The sequence below is a fragment of the Ananas comosus genome, linkage group 14, assembly GCF_001540865.1.
Source record: "Ananas comosus cultivar F153 linkage group 14, ASM154086v1, whole genome shotgun sequence".
NCBI lineage: Eukaryota > Viridiplantae > Streptophyta > Magnoliopsida > Poales > Bromeliaceae > Ananas > Ananas comosus.
This window is the reverse complement of record NC_033634.1, coordinates 10,625,154-10,643,326: the sequence shown is the minus strand read 5'-3', so window position 1 is coordinate 10,643,326 and position 18,173 is coordinate 10,625,154. Positions and strand designations below refer to the sequence as shown.

General features: G+C 33.5%; 1 protein-coding gene across 5 annotated transcripts; it reads left to right on the top strand.

Annotated features, from left to right (window-relative positions):
• On the top strand, positions 1,382-13,760 carry LOC109720650 (phosphoglycolate phosphatase 2). Of its 5 annotated transcripts, XM_020247899.1 has the most exons (12): positions 1,493-1,560; positions 1,661-1,728; positions 3,091-3,122; positions 3,730-3,822; positions 4,099-4,170; positions 4,892-4,963; positions 5,389-5,448; positions 5,581-5,633; positions 6,771-6,868; positions 12,521-12,620; positions 12,998-13,101; positions 13,417-13,760. In XM_020247899.1, the coding sequence occupies exons 3-12, from the start codon at positions 3,096-3,098 to the stop codon at positions 13,515-13,517; spliced, it is 780 nt and encodes a 259-aa protein (XP_020103488.1). In that variant the 5' UTR covers positions 1,493-1,560; positions 1,661-1,728; positions 3,091-3,095; the 3' UTR covers positions 13,518-13,760. The 5 variants fall into 5 exon arrangements, 4 of the variants coding, with proteins under 4 accessions (XP_020103484.1, XP_020103485.1, XP_020103483.1 ...); XM_020247895.1 differs by lacking the exon at positions 3,091-3,122 and having other exon boundaries at positions 1,383-1,560; positions 13,530-13,760; XM_020247896.1 differs by lacking the exon at positions 3,091-3,122 and having other exon boundaries at positions 1,383-1,560; positions 13,443-13,760.

Sequence of the window (18,173 nt, the reverse complement as noted above, 5' to 3'; positions counted from 1 at the left end):
AATTTCAAATATCGAATATCGAATTTTGAATTAAAATTATTACACCGTTAAATTCGTGCTGGGGGTAAAATTGGTATTTATAAAATATTGGATGACTTTTTGATGAAAAGTTAATTTAAGAGGGTATCTTATTGGCTTAAATGGGTCAGCATTCAGCCCTGTGGTGAGAGGCCATGTTGGGCCGAGTCATATTCGAAATGACGTGAGGCTGGGTGGGCCAAATTATGTTCGAAGTGGTGTGAGGTTGGTAGGGCAAGTCACAATCGAGACTCGTGGGTACTGTTTCTATACGCTTTAAGTGGATTAGTTGCGTATTTCTAACCGCTCGATATTTTGGGATTAATGATTAGCGCCAACGATTCGACATATCTAAGAAGAGTATTGATGATATTTTCTAGTTTAGAGGGTTATTCATGAAATTACGATCTTCCGGAGTGTAGTGATGAAATTATCCCAAAAAAGAAAACGGCAAACTTCATATGCCACCCCTGTGGTTTCGCATTTTCTCATTTTGTTATCATATAATTTAAAGTGTATCAAGTTAGAGTCCTGTAGTTTTATTTTTATTTTTTCGTCAGCTTCTCTGTTAATATTTTGTTAAATTATATACAAAAAAAACTTCAGATACCCCACCTAGTTTTATCGAATATTCACTTTAGTACCTTTTAGTTTTAACTTTATCATTGATTTAACGAAAAAAATTAGTGAAATTGATAATAAAAAGATAAAAACGAAACCAGAATACTAACTTGATACACTTTAAGCCATATGGTACTAAAATGAGAAAGTCCGAAAAACATGAGCTAACTTGATACACTTTAAATTATAGAGTACTAAAGTGAGAAAGTGTGAAACCACAAGGGGGTATTTGAAGTTTTTCCAAAATAAAATGACGGTATACTAAATTGATACACTTTAAATTATAAGGTATTAAAATTGCTAAATTACATATAACCTCCCTGTTAAAACCCGAATTTTCACTTTTCCCCCTGTCATTTAAAAACCTACACTTTGCCACCTTGTAAAATGAAAAATATTCACTTCGCCTCCTGCCGTTCGTAATCCGTTAGAATTCCGTTTATAAAATATTATTATATATATTTTTTATGCCAAAAATACCCTCAGCCTTCTCTCTGTGAACATGGTGAGGGGCAAAATGATCATTTTGTCATCATAGTTCACACCGTACCCCTGTGAATATTTTTTATTTTACAAGAGGACAAAATTTAGATTTTTAAATGACAGAGGGAAAGTGAAAAATCAGATTTTGACATGGCGGTTTTCTGTAATTTAGCCTGTTAAAATAAAAAATGCGAAACTACAGGGTGGTATTTGAAAATTTTCCAAAAAAAACCATGGTTCGGAAACAAAAACTCGAAGTGCGTTTGGACGAAGCAGAAGCAAAAGCGATGGGTAGTAATAGCGACAACGACAATGGCTTCGCGGCGAAGCCCTCTTCTTCTTCTTCTTCCTCCTCGTCCCAAACCCTAAAACCCCTCACTCCCCACACCGCTCGATCCCTCGTCGACTCCGTCGACGCGTTCCTCTTCGATTGCGATGGTCTCATCCCTCCCCCTTTCTCTCTCTCTCTGAAATCGATCATGGGGTTTAGTTTTTTTTATTTTTTTATTTTTTTTGGTAATTTTTGGGGAATTTTCAGGGGTGATTTGGAAGGGGGATAAGCTCATCGAACGGGTTCCGGAAGCGCTGCGAACCCTTCGCTCGATGGTAATCGTTTCTCTCCCTTTTTTCTCTTTTTTTTTTTTTGATGATTTAATGCGATGTGAATTGGTTGAGATGGGTTTTTGATGGGTTTCTTGATCAGGGGAATTGGGTTTTTTTTTTTTTGTTTTTGTTTTTTTTTGTGCATTGCTATGTATTCTTTGTAATTTAGGAAGTGTTTGGTTCCTCAAAAGATCGTCAACAATATTTTTCGCCAATTTTTTTTTTATGAAAAGTATTTTTTTTTTCATAGTTTTTGTTTTTCGAATAAAAAAATCGGAAAACAAAACGTAGACTTTTTCATTAAATCTGGAAAAAAAATTTGGAGAAAAGCTATTTTTCCTGAGAACTAAAGAGGCCAAAACTATTTTTTCGTCTTTTTCTTTTCATTGATTGAATTGGTGGTTGATTGGATTTTAGGGTGTTGCATTTATGAGAATTTTTTGATGGGTTGGGTTTTTGTAGATCTTTTCCTTTTTCATTTTATTGTAATTAATGGTTTCTTTGTTCTTAGGCTAAAATGTATGGGGGAGAGCCCTTGATTATAGGGAATTTTGAATCAGGACTCTGAACCTTTTTTATGTACTTATTTCTTAATGATTAACACTCCATCAATCAGAAAAAGCCTTTTTTTATTGAAAAGGATGGTTAATTGGATTTTGGAGTGGTTATTTATGAGAAAGGTGGCCATTTATTGATGGGTTTTATGATGAGGGGAATTGGGTTTTTGTAGATATGTTCCATGCTTATTCATTTACTGTAATTAATGGTTTCTTTGTTCCTAGGTTAAAATATATGGGAAGAGGGAGTATACTTAGTTATTTGTTATCAAGAATTTAAGTGTTGTGGCTCGTGGCACGGGATTGTACCGAAAATTTTTCGGCACGGTACAACACGTTGCGTGTCATGCCGTATCAATACGTGCCGGTCACAAAAATACACGTGTACCGACACATAAGGGCATAAAATATTTATTTTCTTTGGCAATAAAATATTCTAATTGCTTATTATATATTTTTATCAAATCTTTTGAACTTTACTAAGAAAATTTCTTTTCTAATATAAAGAATAAAAGGTTTTGAACTGTGCCATTGGCATGAGAGCTGTATCGTGCCGATATCTTGCTGGCACGATACGGTATGATAGATACGGTCCATGTCGATGGACACTTAGATTCTTGTTTGTTATGATTAATAGCCCCTTAGTCAAAATAGCTTTTTTAAAAAAAAAAAAATTGATTGAAAAAGGTGGTCAATTGGAGTTTGGAGTGTTGTATTTTTGAGGCAGGTGGCTTCTTCTGATTGGTATTTTTTAGATATGTTCAATACCCTATTCATACTATTGTGATTGGTTGTTTTTTGTTCTTAGGTTAAATGTATGGGTGTACCCCTCAAATGCAGGCAAGTTTATTTATTTGTTTATTTATTTTATTTGATTTGACACCCCCTCAATCCGGAAAAAAAGAGCCTTTTCATTTATTGAAAGGGATCGTTAATTGGATTTTTGTGGTTTACAAAGGTGGCTTCTTTTTATCGGAAATTTGATGCGGGGAATTAGGTTTTGTTAGATATGTTGTGTAGCTGTCCATTCTCTTGTAATTGGTTCTTCTTTTTTCTGAGGTTTAAATGTATGAAGATCCTATCAATTATAGTCCATTGTGAAATCGGCCCCTGGACTTTGTTAGTACTTAGCTGCCAATAGCTAATGGAACCGTTAATTTTAACAAAATTATCGACAATTCAAATGACCGAAATAAGTGAATAGTGAAACAAACAAATGTTGAGGATTTCCCGGGTGTGAATGAGAGGTAAAAAAAAGAAGAAGAAGAGTTCAGCGACCTATCTCAGAATGGCTTATAGTTGAGGGGGTCCCTTTATACATTACGATGCTTCTTCTTATGATTAAACTCAGCTTTTGATGGTTTGGTTCGTATTGTTATGAGTTCGAATCCGAAATTGAATTATGCTAAGACACTGTGACGATCTGAATTTCGCGAAATTTGGGCAGGGCAAGAAGTTGTTTTTTGTAACTAATAATTCAACAAAATCGAGGAAGCAGTACACAAAGAAGTTCTCCACACTTGGTCTCGAAGTTAGTGAGGTCATGCTCTATTCAATTATTTTTCCAAGAGAAGAAAGCTCCAGAGCAATTGAACTTTACCGCAATTTAAGATCGCCACCTGAATTCTAAAAACAATATATAACCACTTAAACAATCTGCTTTCATTGCACATTTTTGTGTCATTTTCAAGCTTTGAATGGTGATCCTAAATTGCATTAAAGTTCAGGTTTGTTTAGGACTCTTCTCTCTTTCTTGAATTGAGGAATTCATTGTTGTTTTATGCTGACTTTTGCTCGTTGATTCCTTTTTCGGCAGGAAGAGGTATTCAGTTCGTCATTTGCGGCGGCAATGTTTTTGAAGTTGAATAAGTTTCCTAGAGAAAAGAAGGTTAGCTGGACACTTCCTTTTCCAATTATATTATTCTCCTCTTGTTGGGCAGGCATAGTTTGTCATAGAATGCCCGACTTTATTTACTTTTTCAGTTGATACCCTCTGAGTCGTTTTGCTTTTAGTTTCTTCCATCAGTAAATTTGGGAATTCTTCTGTATGCAGTGCTCTCTACCTGTTGTGGAGTTGTTAACTTTAAAAGAAACCTCAATTCGACCAATTGAAATCGCTGAAATCAAAACGAGCAAAAGTTTGTGCTATGTCAATCATAGAAATTAAAGTTGGGGCGTCTATATCAAGGTGGCCTATACTTGAGGGAATCTCCATATATCATTACCCAAATTTTTATGCAATCTAGTCTACATCGTTTTGTTAATGTGAATCTTTGGTAATGTTCAGATTACTGCTTGTAGCATCTCCAAGTTATGAAGGAAAGAACTTATCTCATTCTTGTGGTTTTCGAAACATAGCAATAAATGTATTAGCATTTAATAAAATGGACTGTTTTGTGTGAATTAGTACAAACAAAGGATGTTTGTCTCATTGATTGGAAGTCAGCCCCCTTTCTTCTGATGGGTGCTTTAACTGTGATTAGTTGTAAAACTCTCTACGTAGATAGTCTTGCCTTGATTTTTTTTTCCTATATGGATCTTATCTTATCTGCTTATGCCACTTTTTGTGGTGTTCGTTATGTAGTAAATAGCATCCTTGTTTTTGTCAGGTTTATGTTTTTGGTGAGGAAGGCATTATGGAAGAACTCAAACTGGCTGGTTTTGAGTGTTTAGGTGGTCCGGTAAGATACAATCGACTTACCTTTTGCTTTTACATATATTTACTCCATGCATTGTTGGGCCACTTTTTTTCGAAACGATATAGACAGCCATGTAATCGGAGTTAGGTAAAACGGACAAGAGAAATAGACTTTGTTCACTTTTGAGTTTTTCCCGTTCTTTTTACTCATCATTTTGCACCAAACAGCTAAGTGTAGTATTTCAAAGTGACCTCAAAGCCAGGATATATCTGCTTCTGAACATAATCTTTAATAGTTCTTTCAAAGTTATCGCATGTGCCTCATCTTTTGCATCTATGTACGATAAATTACGCTTTCTGTGGCATGCATATTTCTACAAAAAAAAAAAAAAGAGAATCAATTCTGTATTTTAATGCATACAGATAATCTAGTTTCCTCTCTGCTTAAGTTTGCGTGCTTTGCTACAGGAAGACGGAAAGAAGAACATAACGCTGAAGTCAAACTACCACTTCGACCATGACAAAAATGTAACATCATAGCCATTTCTTCTGTTACTACACTATTTTATAACAGCGAATGGCTGTTCAATACTATTCAGAGTGAAATTGGGTTTTCCTGATAAATTATATGATAATCATGTGAAAATTTTCTTATTTCAGGTTGGAGCTGTTATTGTTGGACTTGATCATCATATTAACTACTACAAGATCCAGTAAGGCACCTTATCCTTTATTTTCTATCTCTACAATGTGAGAACATGAATCGAATTGTTCTTGTTGGTCATTATGATCATAATCAAAAGTCGCATGATCCTAGTTACTAGACCAAGAAGTAGTAGTTCTTGTACAGGGGATGCACATGCTTAGGTCCTGTTCGGATGTCGGAATAAGTTATCCAGTCATATCTTATTTAGTACGAAGCTTTTCTACTGTGATTAAAAGCTAGGAGTGTGGTCGAATGTGTCAAATGGAATAGCATATTCTGCCCTCAAGTCATTTTTTTGTAATAAGATGAATCACATCGTAGGTGAAATATGCGCTTTTCAAGGTGCAAAAATTAAACTCCTTTCCAGTTGCACAAGAAATTTTCGTACCGAATAAGTTATCATCAGATAACTTCTTCCCACATCCAATCTAGGCCTCTTTTTTTTTTTTTCATGTATAAATATTTAATTTTACCAAAAAGAAATGAAATAGTACTTTAACAGAAATAAAATAAACCAAATTGTTATGTTATTGATCCTATGTAATAATGTCTTTCTTCTTGCTTGAATTAATGTCGGATGGTTTTTATGCTTCAGCGAGTGCAACTGAAGGTGTTTGATTTGGATTATGCTTTAATACTTCGACATAACAAGAACGAAAATGAGCCTCTTTTCCTCTTAATATTTGGCTAGAGACTTTCAATAGGACTATGGATAGTTGTTGTAACTTGAAAGTAATTGTTTATCTGAATCCAAAATTTGCAAGGTTGATCAAATTTTATACTTGAAGTGGCTATAAAGAAAAAGCATCATTTAAAAGTTAAAATATTGTCTAAAAAAGTTCAAAAGTTATATATTAGCATTTCTAGTTTTGCAGTATTAAGCCCCGCACATTATCGTACTATGATTGAAAACTGAAAGAGTTCTAATCGTATTGTTGTGGTAGTTGAAAATTACAGAAATTTACCCAAGTAAAATAATTATGAGACAAAGTGAGTTGGATATTTGATGATTTTTCTTACATTTATGATTTGTGCTTTGTTTTCTCATTGTACACACTAGAAACAATCTTAGCTATTCAAGCAGTAATTTAACTGTTTATACTGTTGGAATGCTAATCAGATTGTATCATGTTAATTTTGGCAGGTATGCGACTTTGTGTATTCGTGAGAACCCCGGCTGCCTTTTCATTGCTACCAACCGTGACGCCACTGGGAATTTAACAGATTTGCAAGAATGGCCAGGTTCTTTACTGAAAAACTACATATTTACATGCATGCATGCATACATACATACACATATATTTATATATATATATATATATACTTATACATATATATTTCCATAGAGTTGAGCTAGAATGCTATCAGTAGCAAACAAACTCCGTTGCCACCTATTTGTTTTCAATGATGGAGCCTCCAAATCGATGATCGGTAACGTTAAATATGATCTATAACATGTGAAGTATCTAGAAATCAAATTTCAAATATTTTCGACATCATTGGCCTAATGATCAAAGGGTCTTAAAATTTGTAATTTTAATGGTCGATATGAGATGTTTTCTCATTTAACGGCATAAAGATATCAAAATCAATTGAATTTTTGTTAGAAAATTCTTCAAACTATTTAGAACAAGATTTATACTCTTGATCTTGATTACAAGACTCCTATCATCACTTTTTAAAAGATATTCATTTTCAGCCGTTCATTTTTGTGTCGGCACATATGAATTTTTTATGACTGGCACGCTTCGGCATGGCCCGGCACGCACCGTGCTGTACCGTGCCAGCAAGTTTTCGGCACGACCCCCTGCCATGACACTTAAATCCTTGATTGATAGTATTTGGCCCTTTTTGCTATCAAATTTTTAACCCTTGAATGAGAAATTGTAAGGTTAGGATGATATTAGTTCTTAGGGTTGAGTGGTCCCTAGTGGATTATAATATTTAATCCAATAGTTAGAAATGATCAAAGAAACCGATCCAAAGGCTAAAAACTTGATAGCAAAAGGGGGCAAATACTATTAATAGTATTCTAGCCCAACTCTCTTTCTCTCTCTTCTCTCTCTTTCTCTCTCTCTCTCTCTCTCTATATATATATATATATATGGGTTAATTTCATATAGGTTCCTATGAATATAGTGAATGACAAGTATATCCCTACAAAGTTCAACTTTTATATTTTGTCCCTACAGAAGTCCTGATGTTTTTTAATATGTCCCTCTAGTTTATTACTGTTAGAGAACCATTAGAGAACTATTTATATTTTCAATTTTGCCATCACAAATATGTCCCACCAAAAATTACAACAGTATAATATAAGAGGGGTAAAAATGTCAAAAACTAAACAGGGTTACGTATTTAACATATGGTTAACTAAATTTTTCTAACAGATTTTAACGGCAGGGATATATTTGAAAACATCAGGACTTTTGCAGGGATAATATATGAAAGTTGAACTTTGTAGGGATATATTTGCCATTCACTATATTTGTCGGGACCTATATGAAATTAACCCTATATATATATATATATATATATATATATATATAGAGTGGGCCGGTATGCTTCTGGAAGCACGGAGGGCTCCGTGCTTCCAAGTTGTTTTCGATGTTCGGACTTTCGAATCGACGATCAACTCCGTTAGACTTGATCTAGAGTATTTGAAGTATCTAGAAAATAAATTTTGTGATTTTTCGATATCATTTGCCTAGTGATCGAAGGGGCTCAAATCAATAATTTTAACGGCCGTGGTGAGCCGTTTGCAAGTTTAAGGGTGTAGAAATATTCAAATCACATAAAATTTTGATAGAAAATTCTTTATACCATATAAAACAAGATCAATAACTTTGATCTAAAATTTTAATGTCATATCATCATATTTTGTAAGATTTTTATTTTTAGCCATTGATTTTGAGCCACTTCGATCACTAGGCAAATGATATCAAAAAATCGCAAAATTTATTTTCTAGGTACTTCAAATACTGTAGATCAAGTCTAACGGAGCCGATCGTCGATTCGAAAGTCCGAACATCGAAAACAACTTGGAAGCCGGAGTGCTCCGTGCTTCCAGAAGCATACCAGACGCACTCTATATATATATATTTACATAAATATATATATAAGAGTTGAGTTGGAATGCCATCGGTAGCAAACGAGCTCCGTTGCACCCGTTTGTTTTTAATGATGGAGCTTCCAAATCGACGATCGTGTCAAATCGACGATCGACACCGTTGAACAAGATCTATACAACTTTAACACACCACACACACATAATACACACACACATATATATATATATAATTATATATATATATATATATATATATCCCTTTTGATCATTTTCACACCGTTAGATCATACTATTCACCCAACCACCCACTCAACCCTAGGGGCCCACTCATCCTAACCGCACATCTCTTAATCCAATGGCACAAAACTTGGAGCACCAATGACTTGGTGCTATTAATAGCATAGTAGCCTAGTTCTATTTATATATATATATGTGTGTGTGTGTGTTGTGTGTGTGTGCGCGCGTGTGGTGCGCGTGCACGTGTGTGTGTGTGTGCGCGTGTGTGCGCGTGTATATACATATATATATATATGTATATGTGTGTGTGTAATACACACAAACACACATATATAAAATATACACACACATATACATATATAAATATATGTATATATATATATATATATATATATATATATATATATATATATATATTTTAATACATGTGTGTGTGTGTGTGTGTGTGTGTGTGTGTGTGTATCTGTGTGTGTGTCTGTGTGTGTGTGTGTATACATATACATATACATATATATGTGTGTGTGTATACATACATATACATATATATGTGTGTGTGTATATATATATTTACATATTTATGTAAATAGAGTTGAACTGGAATGCTATCGGTAGCAAACGGGCTCCGTTACCACTCATTTGTTTTCGATGATAGAGCCTTCAAATCGACGATCGGCACCGTTGAACAAGATCTATACAATTTGAAGCATCTAGAAACCAAATTTCGTTCTTTTCTAATATTTTTCTCTTGTCCATCAAATGGACACAAAAATGCACGGCTGAGAATGAATATCTTTTAAAAAGTGATGATAGGAATCTTGTAATCAAGATCAAGAGTATATATTTATATACATACATATATATATATACATACATATATATATATTTATTTATTTATTTACATATATATATATAGAGAGAGAGAGAGAGAGAGAGAGAGAGTAGGGCTACTGCGCTATTAGGAGCATAGCAGCCCTTATGCTCCTAAGTTCCTAACCATTCATCAATTTTCAGGATGAGAGAGGAGAAATTGAGGAGAAATTGAAAGAGAGGAGAAATTGAGAATCCCAATTTCTCCCTAATTTCTCTTCTCTCTCTTACCTTAATCATCCATCAAAATTGATGGATGGTTAAAAACGCAGGAGCACAGGGGCTGCTGTGCTCGTAAGCCCTGCTATATATATATATATATATATATATAGAATTGAGCTCCTATGCTTTTAAAAGTACCAAGTTATTGGTACTTATAAGTTTTTGGCCCTTGGATTAAGGGATGTGCGGTTAGGATGATGTGAGCTCCTTAGGGTTGAGTGGGTGGTTGGTTGAATAGTATAATCTAACGGGTGAAAATGATCAAAGTGGTAGATCTAACGGTAGAAAATTCACAAGCACCAAGTGCTTGGTGCTTTTACAAGCACCATAGCCGGACTCTATATATATATATATATATATATATATATATATATATATAGTCCGGTTGCTATGCTATTGATATCACCAAGCACTTGGTGCTATCAAGTTTTCTGCCGTTAGATTAACCCGTTAGATTATACTATTCAACTAACCACCCACTCAACTCTAGGGAGCCCATATCATTCTAACCGCACATCTTTTAATCTAATGGTGGAAAACTTAATAGCACCAAGTCATTGGTGCTATTAATAGTATTCCAGCCTAGTTCTATATATATGTATAGAGAGAGAGAGAGAGAGAGCTAGGCTGCTATACTATCGGTAGCACGGAGGCCTCCGTGCTACCAAGTTGTTTTTAATGATGCAGCTTCCAAATCGACCATCGGCTTCGTTAGACTTGATCTATACTATTGAAAGTATTTGGAAATTAAATTTCATAATTTTTTGGCATCATTTACCTATCAAACGAGTAGTCTAAAAATGAACAGCTGAAAATAAAATTCTCATAAAAAATAATGATAAAAGACTTGAATTTAAGATGAGAGCTACTGATCTTATTCTAAATAGTGAAAAGAATTTTCTATAAAAATTATCAGATTTGGATTGTTTTACACCGTTAGATTCACAAACGCATCATATCTACCATTAAAATTGTCAATTTTGAGACCTTTTGATCACTAGCCAAATGATGTCGAAAAATTATGAAATTTAGTTTCCAAATACTTTCAATAGTGTAGATCAAGTCTAACGGAGCCGATCGTCGATTTGGAAGCGGCATCATTGAAAACAACTTGGTAGCACGGAGGCCTCCGTGCTACCGATAGTATACCAGCCTAGCTCTATATATATATATATATATAGTTTGAGCTAGAATACCATCGATAGCAAACCGGCTCTGTTGCCACCCATTTTGTTTCGATGATGGAGCCTCCAAATCGACGATCGCATCGGTTGAACATGATCTATACCACTTGAAGTGTTTAGAAATCAAATTTCATACATTTTCGACATTGTTCTCTTATCCATCGAGTGGACACAAAAATGAACGGCTGAAAATGAATATTTTTTAAAAAATGATGATAGGAGCCTTGTAATCAAGATCAAGAGTATAGATCTTTGTTTTAAATAGTTTAAAGAATTTTCTAACAAAAGTTCAATTAATTTGGATATCTTTACGCCGTTAAACGAGAAAACACATCATATCGACCATTAAAATTACAAATTTTGAAACCCTTTGATCATTAGGCAAATGATGTTGAAAAGATTTGAAATTTGATTTCTAAACACTTCAAGTGGTATAGATCATGTTCAACGGTGCCGATCGTCGATTTGGAGGCTCCATCATCGAAAATAAATGGGTGGCAACGGAGCTCGTTTGCTATCGATAGTATTTTAGCTCAACTCTCTCTCTCTCTCTCTCTCTCTCTCTATATATATATATATATATATAGCTGAGTTAGAATACTATTAATAGTATGAGAATAGTGTTTACTATCAATTTTTTAATCATTGGATGCCTAGAGTTTAGTGGGGGTTGGTGGAAGTAGTAATAATCCAAGGGTGCAAAGTTGATAGTAAACACTATTTACTATCAATAGTGTACTAGCTCAACTCTTTCTCTCTCTCTCTCTGTATATATATGTATATAAAATATATATCGACTCGTATGTGGAAGCCAAACCATCTGCTCTACAAAGCCGCTTTATATATAGAAAAGCGGTACTTGGTACGGTACGCTTCCCTTTTGGCAAGGTGACAGGCTCCCACATGGAATTGGATTCTGGACATAGGCTTTGTCTTTCGGGCTGGGTTGTTGTTACTGCTCTTGTAGGTAGTCCTGTCATGATCGCGCACACGACGAAAGAGCTTTACAAGCGGTATTTCAGAGTTTGCCTCGATTTGGTGCCCGCTCTCGTGGCCCGCAATGTCCTTTTCCTCCCCATGTAGAGAAGGAATAAATCAATCAATCAAATTACGATGAACGGGTCGGGAAGGAACGATGAATGAACGGATGCATAAGTAGAAAATAAATAAATAAACAAAAGCAACTTTTCAGACACCAGGGCATAGTGATTACCTTCCTTTACTCCTTAAAAAACCGAAGCTATATATATATGTATATTAAAAGTCCCACATAGTGATGATGCCTTTTCACAATACATAATCTCTTATGTACAGGTGCCGGATGTATGGTTGCTACAGTCTGCGCCTCGACGGAGAAGGAGCCTATCGTGGTTGGGAAGCCATCAACCTTCATGATGGATTTTCTACAAGAGAGGTCCATAAATATTTACTAAGATTCTGTCTTTAGCGTCCATTTGGCCAGGCCAGAGCTTCAACAGAAGTGTTGTTGGGTAAAGCTATTCAAAAAAGCACTAGGAGCCTTTTCCATTCATTAATATCTGCAACTATTCATACAGCAGAAGAGCTCAGAAGCTCATTTTAGCTTTCGACCTCAACAGAAGCTTCCTATTCTATTGAAACTGTATATGCTTTTCCGATTAGAAGAGGAGTTCTAGAAGCCAGGCCAAATGGGCCCTTAATTATACAATAGAGATGCCATACAGGGCATTTACTGTATTTCTCATTACGTCCTCGAAAAAGAATGTTTGTGCATGTACAATTTATGATATCTTGGTTTTGTAATCGCCGCAGGTTCCAGATCGAAACTTCGAGGATGTGCATGGTTGGTGATAGGTTGGACACCGACATACTATTTGGGCAAAATGCTGGTTGCAAGACCCTTCTTGTTCTTTCAGGTCAGCATCAGCTGTATACTCTTTCCGTAAAAAATGTACCTGCACCCCCCTCAACTATAAGAAATTGTGGAATAGAACCCCTTGTCGCACCCTCAACTTTTGATTATTTTGATTTAGGTTACTTTTATTAAAAAACAATCTAAAGTTGACGTGGTGTGAATCGAAACAAAAATAAAGTTGAAGTCAATGGTGTCTCCGATACATTTTTATTTGTATTTTTCATAATTAACCCACCAAGAGGGGGAAATGGAGAAAGATTGAAACTGCTTTTTATCAACTGTTGTTTGTTTTATGCACATTTTATATAATCTGCAGGTGTCACTAACTTATCAACACTTCAGGATCCTTCAAACAACATCCACCCAAATTTTTATGCGAATAATTTATCCGACGCTGTCGAACTGCTAAAAAGCTGAGCCGCTTCGCAGGTTCGAGATCGAACACTCCCACAAACCGTCGATTGGGCGACAAAAATTCATTTGTCATTTGAAGAAATATAGCTGCTGAATAAAGCATATGATTATACACCACCAATGTGCTTGAGTTACAGGTGTTTGTATGATTATTTATGATAACAACCCAATTCTTTTCAATTCTCTGAATTTCATGAATGAAATTTATTTCCTACTCTATACTAGCAAGAATTGTTCTTTTTGTTCTTTGATTGCATTTTATTTATGAACATTTTTCCTTCTATTTTAGTAATTTTTTAACATGGAGTAGCTAATTAATATGCTTAAATTCTACAACAAATAAAATGTAGAGCCTAATTTGGGGCCTTATATAAGATAATTCTGTATATTTAAGAGAATTACGTGTTTTTTAGTTATTTTTGATGATGAGATATTTAATGCGGTGATTAGTTTCGTTTGAAATGATCTATTGTATTAGAACTATCTAGAAATTAAATTTTATAATTTTTTGAGTTTATTTACCTAATGAACGAATAGTATTCGTTCAAAAATAAACGGCCGAAAATAAAAATCTCATACAAAACAGTGATAGAAGACTGAAGTTTCAGATAGGAAGAAATGATTTTGCTTTCGATCATAAATAACATTTTTGATAAAAATTTCACATGATTTGAATTGTTTTATATCGTTGAATTTATAAACGTGTTATACTGGCTGTTAAAATAGTTATTTATGAGATCCTTTGATCATTTGACAAAGAATGTCAAAAATTTATAAAATTTAATTTTCTAAATAGTTCTAGTAGTATAAATTTTGTTTAACAGAGCTGATCGCCGAATTCGATGTTTTATCCTAAAAAATAATTTGAAAGCACAGCAGTCGTGCTAATATAAGGGTAAGTTGATTCCTACAGTTTGTTAAATCTTGTATTTGGATGTATGAATATTTTGTTCTATATATTTTCATAATTTACTTGAGAACTTTACATTTGGTAAATGAGGAGTGTGATTAAATGTTTAGAATTTAATACTATATTCGGCTTTCAAGTTATTGTTTCGAATAAAATAAATTATCTTGCACATGGAATATGCTATCCTACCAAATTATTAAAATCAAAATCTTTAAAAAATTTCCTACAATCACACTAAAATATTCTTATGCGGAGATAATTTATTCTGATCTCCAAACAAAGGCCTATATATAGTTCTTAAGATATCCAATTTAATACATTAGGACCTGCTTGGATTCATAAATATAATTTTTTTTTTCTGGAATATAATAACTTTATAAGTGGAATGCATTACTGTTTGAAAATCATGGTTATTTGGACCTTACATTGTTGTGATCTCAAAATGAAACTCCCATCTAACACAAGTGTTTTTTTTTTTTTTTTTTTTTTTTTTTTTTTTTTTTTTGTGAAGCTACTCTGATCCAACACAAGTTATAACCTGATAACTTATTTTGAAATTTAAATATAAGTGTTATAATTCCTAGGTTAAAATGTACAAAACTTATCTAAACTAATAAATCATTTTAAATTATTTATCCAACCTTTTAAAATATAGATTAAATAAATTGAAAGATTTGATAGTAAAATCTAAACTTTGAAAAGTGGGGTTGATGATTTAAAATGATTCATAGCTCAGATAAGTCATGTTATTTATATCCGCATGCATATCTCGAAATGCATGCCGTCTTGATATATGTAGTCAATTATTGGGCTGAGCAGTCGGCATGCACGTTTGTTATCAAACATATAAAGATAAATGACACATTAAAATTTTGAAATCAAAATGTCGTTGACTGAATCAGACCAAACAAGCTGAAAGATTGGAAAGTAAAATTTTAAATTTTGAAAGTTACATAGCCAATTCAAAATGGTGCACGGTATAAGTTCCGTTATTTACGTTCGCATGCATGTCTCGAAATGCGTGCCGTCTTGATATATGTAGTCAGTCAATTATTGGGCCGTGCAGCGGGCACATCTCTTATCAAAGAGAATAAAATTAGAGCACAAATAAGTTGGAAACCAAAAAAAAAAAAAAAAGGAAAATAAAAGAGCATAGAAGGTGTGAATTAAACTTATTATAGGTGTCAGCTAAAATTTGTCTTATACATGTCAGTAACATAGGCTCTGAATCATAGCTAGATAAGAAAGGGTCAAATTTGGGATTTTTGTCCCATTGATCATAATAGTATGGGTCCACCTCATAAATAATTTTTTTTAAAAGAATTAAATGCCCCCTATGTGATTTACCTTGTTTTTTTTTTTTCATTTTAGTATCTTATAATTTAATAGTATCGCTTAAATATTTTATAATTTTTATTTTCATGTTCGGTTACACCCTCCAATAATTTCTCTTATAAAATAATGACTTACTGTGCACGTGCGTCATGAAACGTCGCTTTTTCACCGTTGAGAACCCATCAAGAATTATAAGGGTTAAGCTCTAACGAGTCCCATATCTTTTCTAATGACGCACTGTGCAACACGTGATAGAATTAATGAAGATGTTTTCAAAGGGTATAAAAATAAAAATCAAAGAATATTTAAGTGATATAATTAAATTTACAGAATACTAAAGTGAAAAATAAACAGGATGAATTAGAGAGTATCTTTATTTACTTAAAATATATGTTCTAAAAAAAAAGAAAAGGAATTATATTATCCATTCTAAAAAATAGTAATAATAATGCATTGAAGGAACAAACCATTGCACATGTAACCAATTGTCACAATGACAGGTGGCAGAACATTATTGGATGCCACAAATTCTCCCTAAATATAAAAACTATTATATTATTTTAAGGAATTTGACAATTATACAGCTGGCTTTGCCACAATTATAAGAGAGATTCACATCTCATTAATATTTTGACTATTTTGCCATACTAAAAATGGAAAACTAGCTTTATTTACATCAATTCCTATTTTTGGAAAGTGAACATTTGTTTCCAAGCAATTAATGTCCCTCGTATTGCCAACATTTATGTTGATTCCGACTAGACCCGACAATCTCAATCCGTACTACAGGTATTCACGATTCACGAATTATTCTCAAAATTACGGACAAGAATAATAATTCTTTTTATCCAACAGATTATGAATAAAATAGGAGGATATATGCTAAATTATATATATTTTGGGTAATTCGCAGATATCGATGATTACTGGCATATGTAATTTTTTAAAAACTTTAAAAAATTGGAAAATGAATATTTCTTTCGTTTTATTCGTCTCTAGAACCCTGATACTAATTTCTCTTAGTGTCTTTTTTTTTATTGGCTACTATATGTTATAATATTTTAAATAAAACGATCTGATCGTTGTCTAGTTTATAAAACAGTTCGATTCAACCTTTTGAACTGGATAAGTTAAAAAATTGCTTTGAACTTTTTGAACTAGCTAACTATTTGGTTTTAATTTAACTGGCGGGCTTTTCTTTTCATCAAGTCAAATTAAAATCCAGAGGCTTAAAATCAACTTAGCTGATTTTATTTTCTATTAGTACATATTAAGCTTATAAAAAGTGAAGCCGGGTAGTTTATATCTACTTAATTTGGTCTAGAAATTAGTATTTTACAATTAAGCATGATACTAAATATATGTATTAACGTGTTAGTTAGTTATACTGATGTCATTAGTTCAAACAGTGTCCGACCCGTTAGATGAATCAGTGATTCTTGACCCAGTAATGCTTTCGGGTCGCTGTTCCACCCAATTTTTAAAACATTGGTTAAGACAATTCAAAACACTTATTAGAAAAAAAGCAACCTTCAATGTATGCTAGAAAAGAGCTCAATCATATAAACCACATCATTGGTTAAAAATTGTTTGAAAAAAACACTTATTAGAAAAAAGAAAAAAAAACACAAAACTTGTATCTTATGAGGATGATTGATGGTTTTTCGCTTGTTGTATTCTACTCTTTTATTAAGTTCTTTCAATGGAATCCTCCGGGCTTTTACCTCAAAAATATTAAAAAAAATTATTGAATACCATTAGTTGTTGTGGATATGATTTGAATTTATTTGTGATCATTTGTGTCAGTTGAATTTAGAGGGCAGCGGAAACTTACAAACTGAATAGCCAACGTATTCAGGAAACGGAATCGGATCGGATTGCTTGTTTTACTAGTTTGCTTGGATCGTTCTGGTTTCGATGCTTTTAGATCTCTCATGTATCTCGCCTTTTCCCACACCTACGTCTTACGTCGCGAATCGGATGGTCGGATGTAAATTAAAGAGGGCTGCCAGTCCTTTTCTATCTCCATACTTCAAAACCTCGGAAGCGCAGATGGAAATCCCAGACAGAAAAAAGAGAGAGAGAAGAAGATAGATTGTAGATTCTCTTATATCGAATTAAATCTGATAATAACACGAGAGAGAAAAGGGATATATTTATAGAATAATGAAACCCCCCAAAATATCCTGCATCTCACATGAAGATTAGAATTAGGATATTCATAATAGATATCCACTAAAAAATACGTTTACTAATTAATAAGAAACGTATAATACATCACTATTCTTAACATAACATATTAGGATAAATCTCAATCCACATTTTATGTGGATCGGGTTAAATTATGATCCGCCAATGTGGGCACACCACATAGCAATATTAACCATTAATTCCAAAAATTCGAGCCGTTAGAA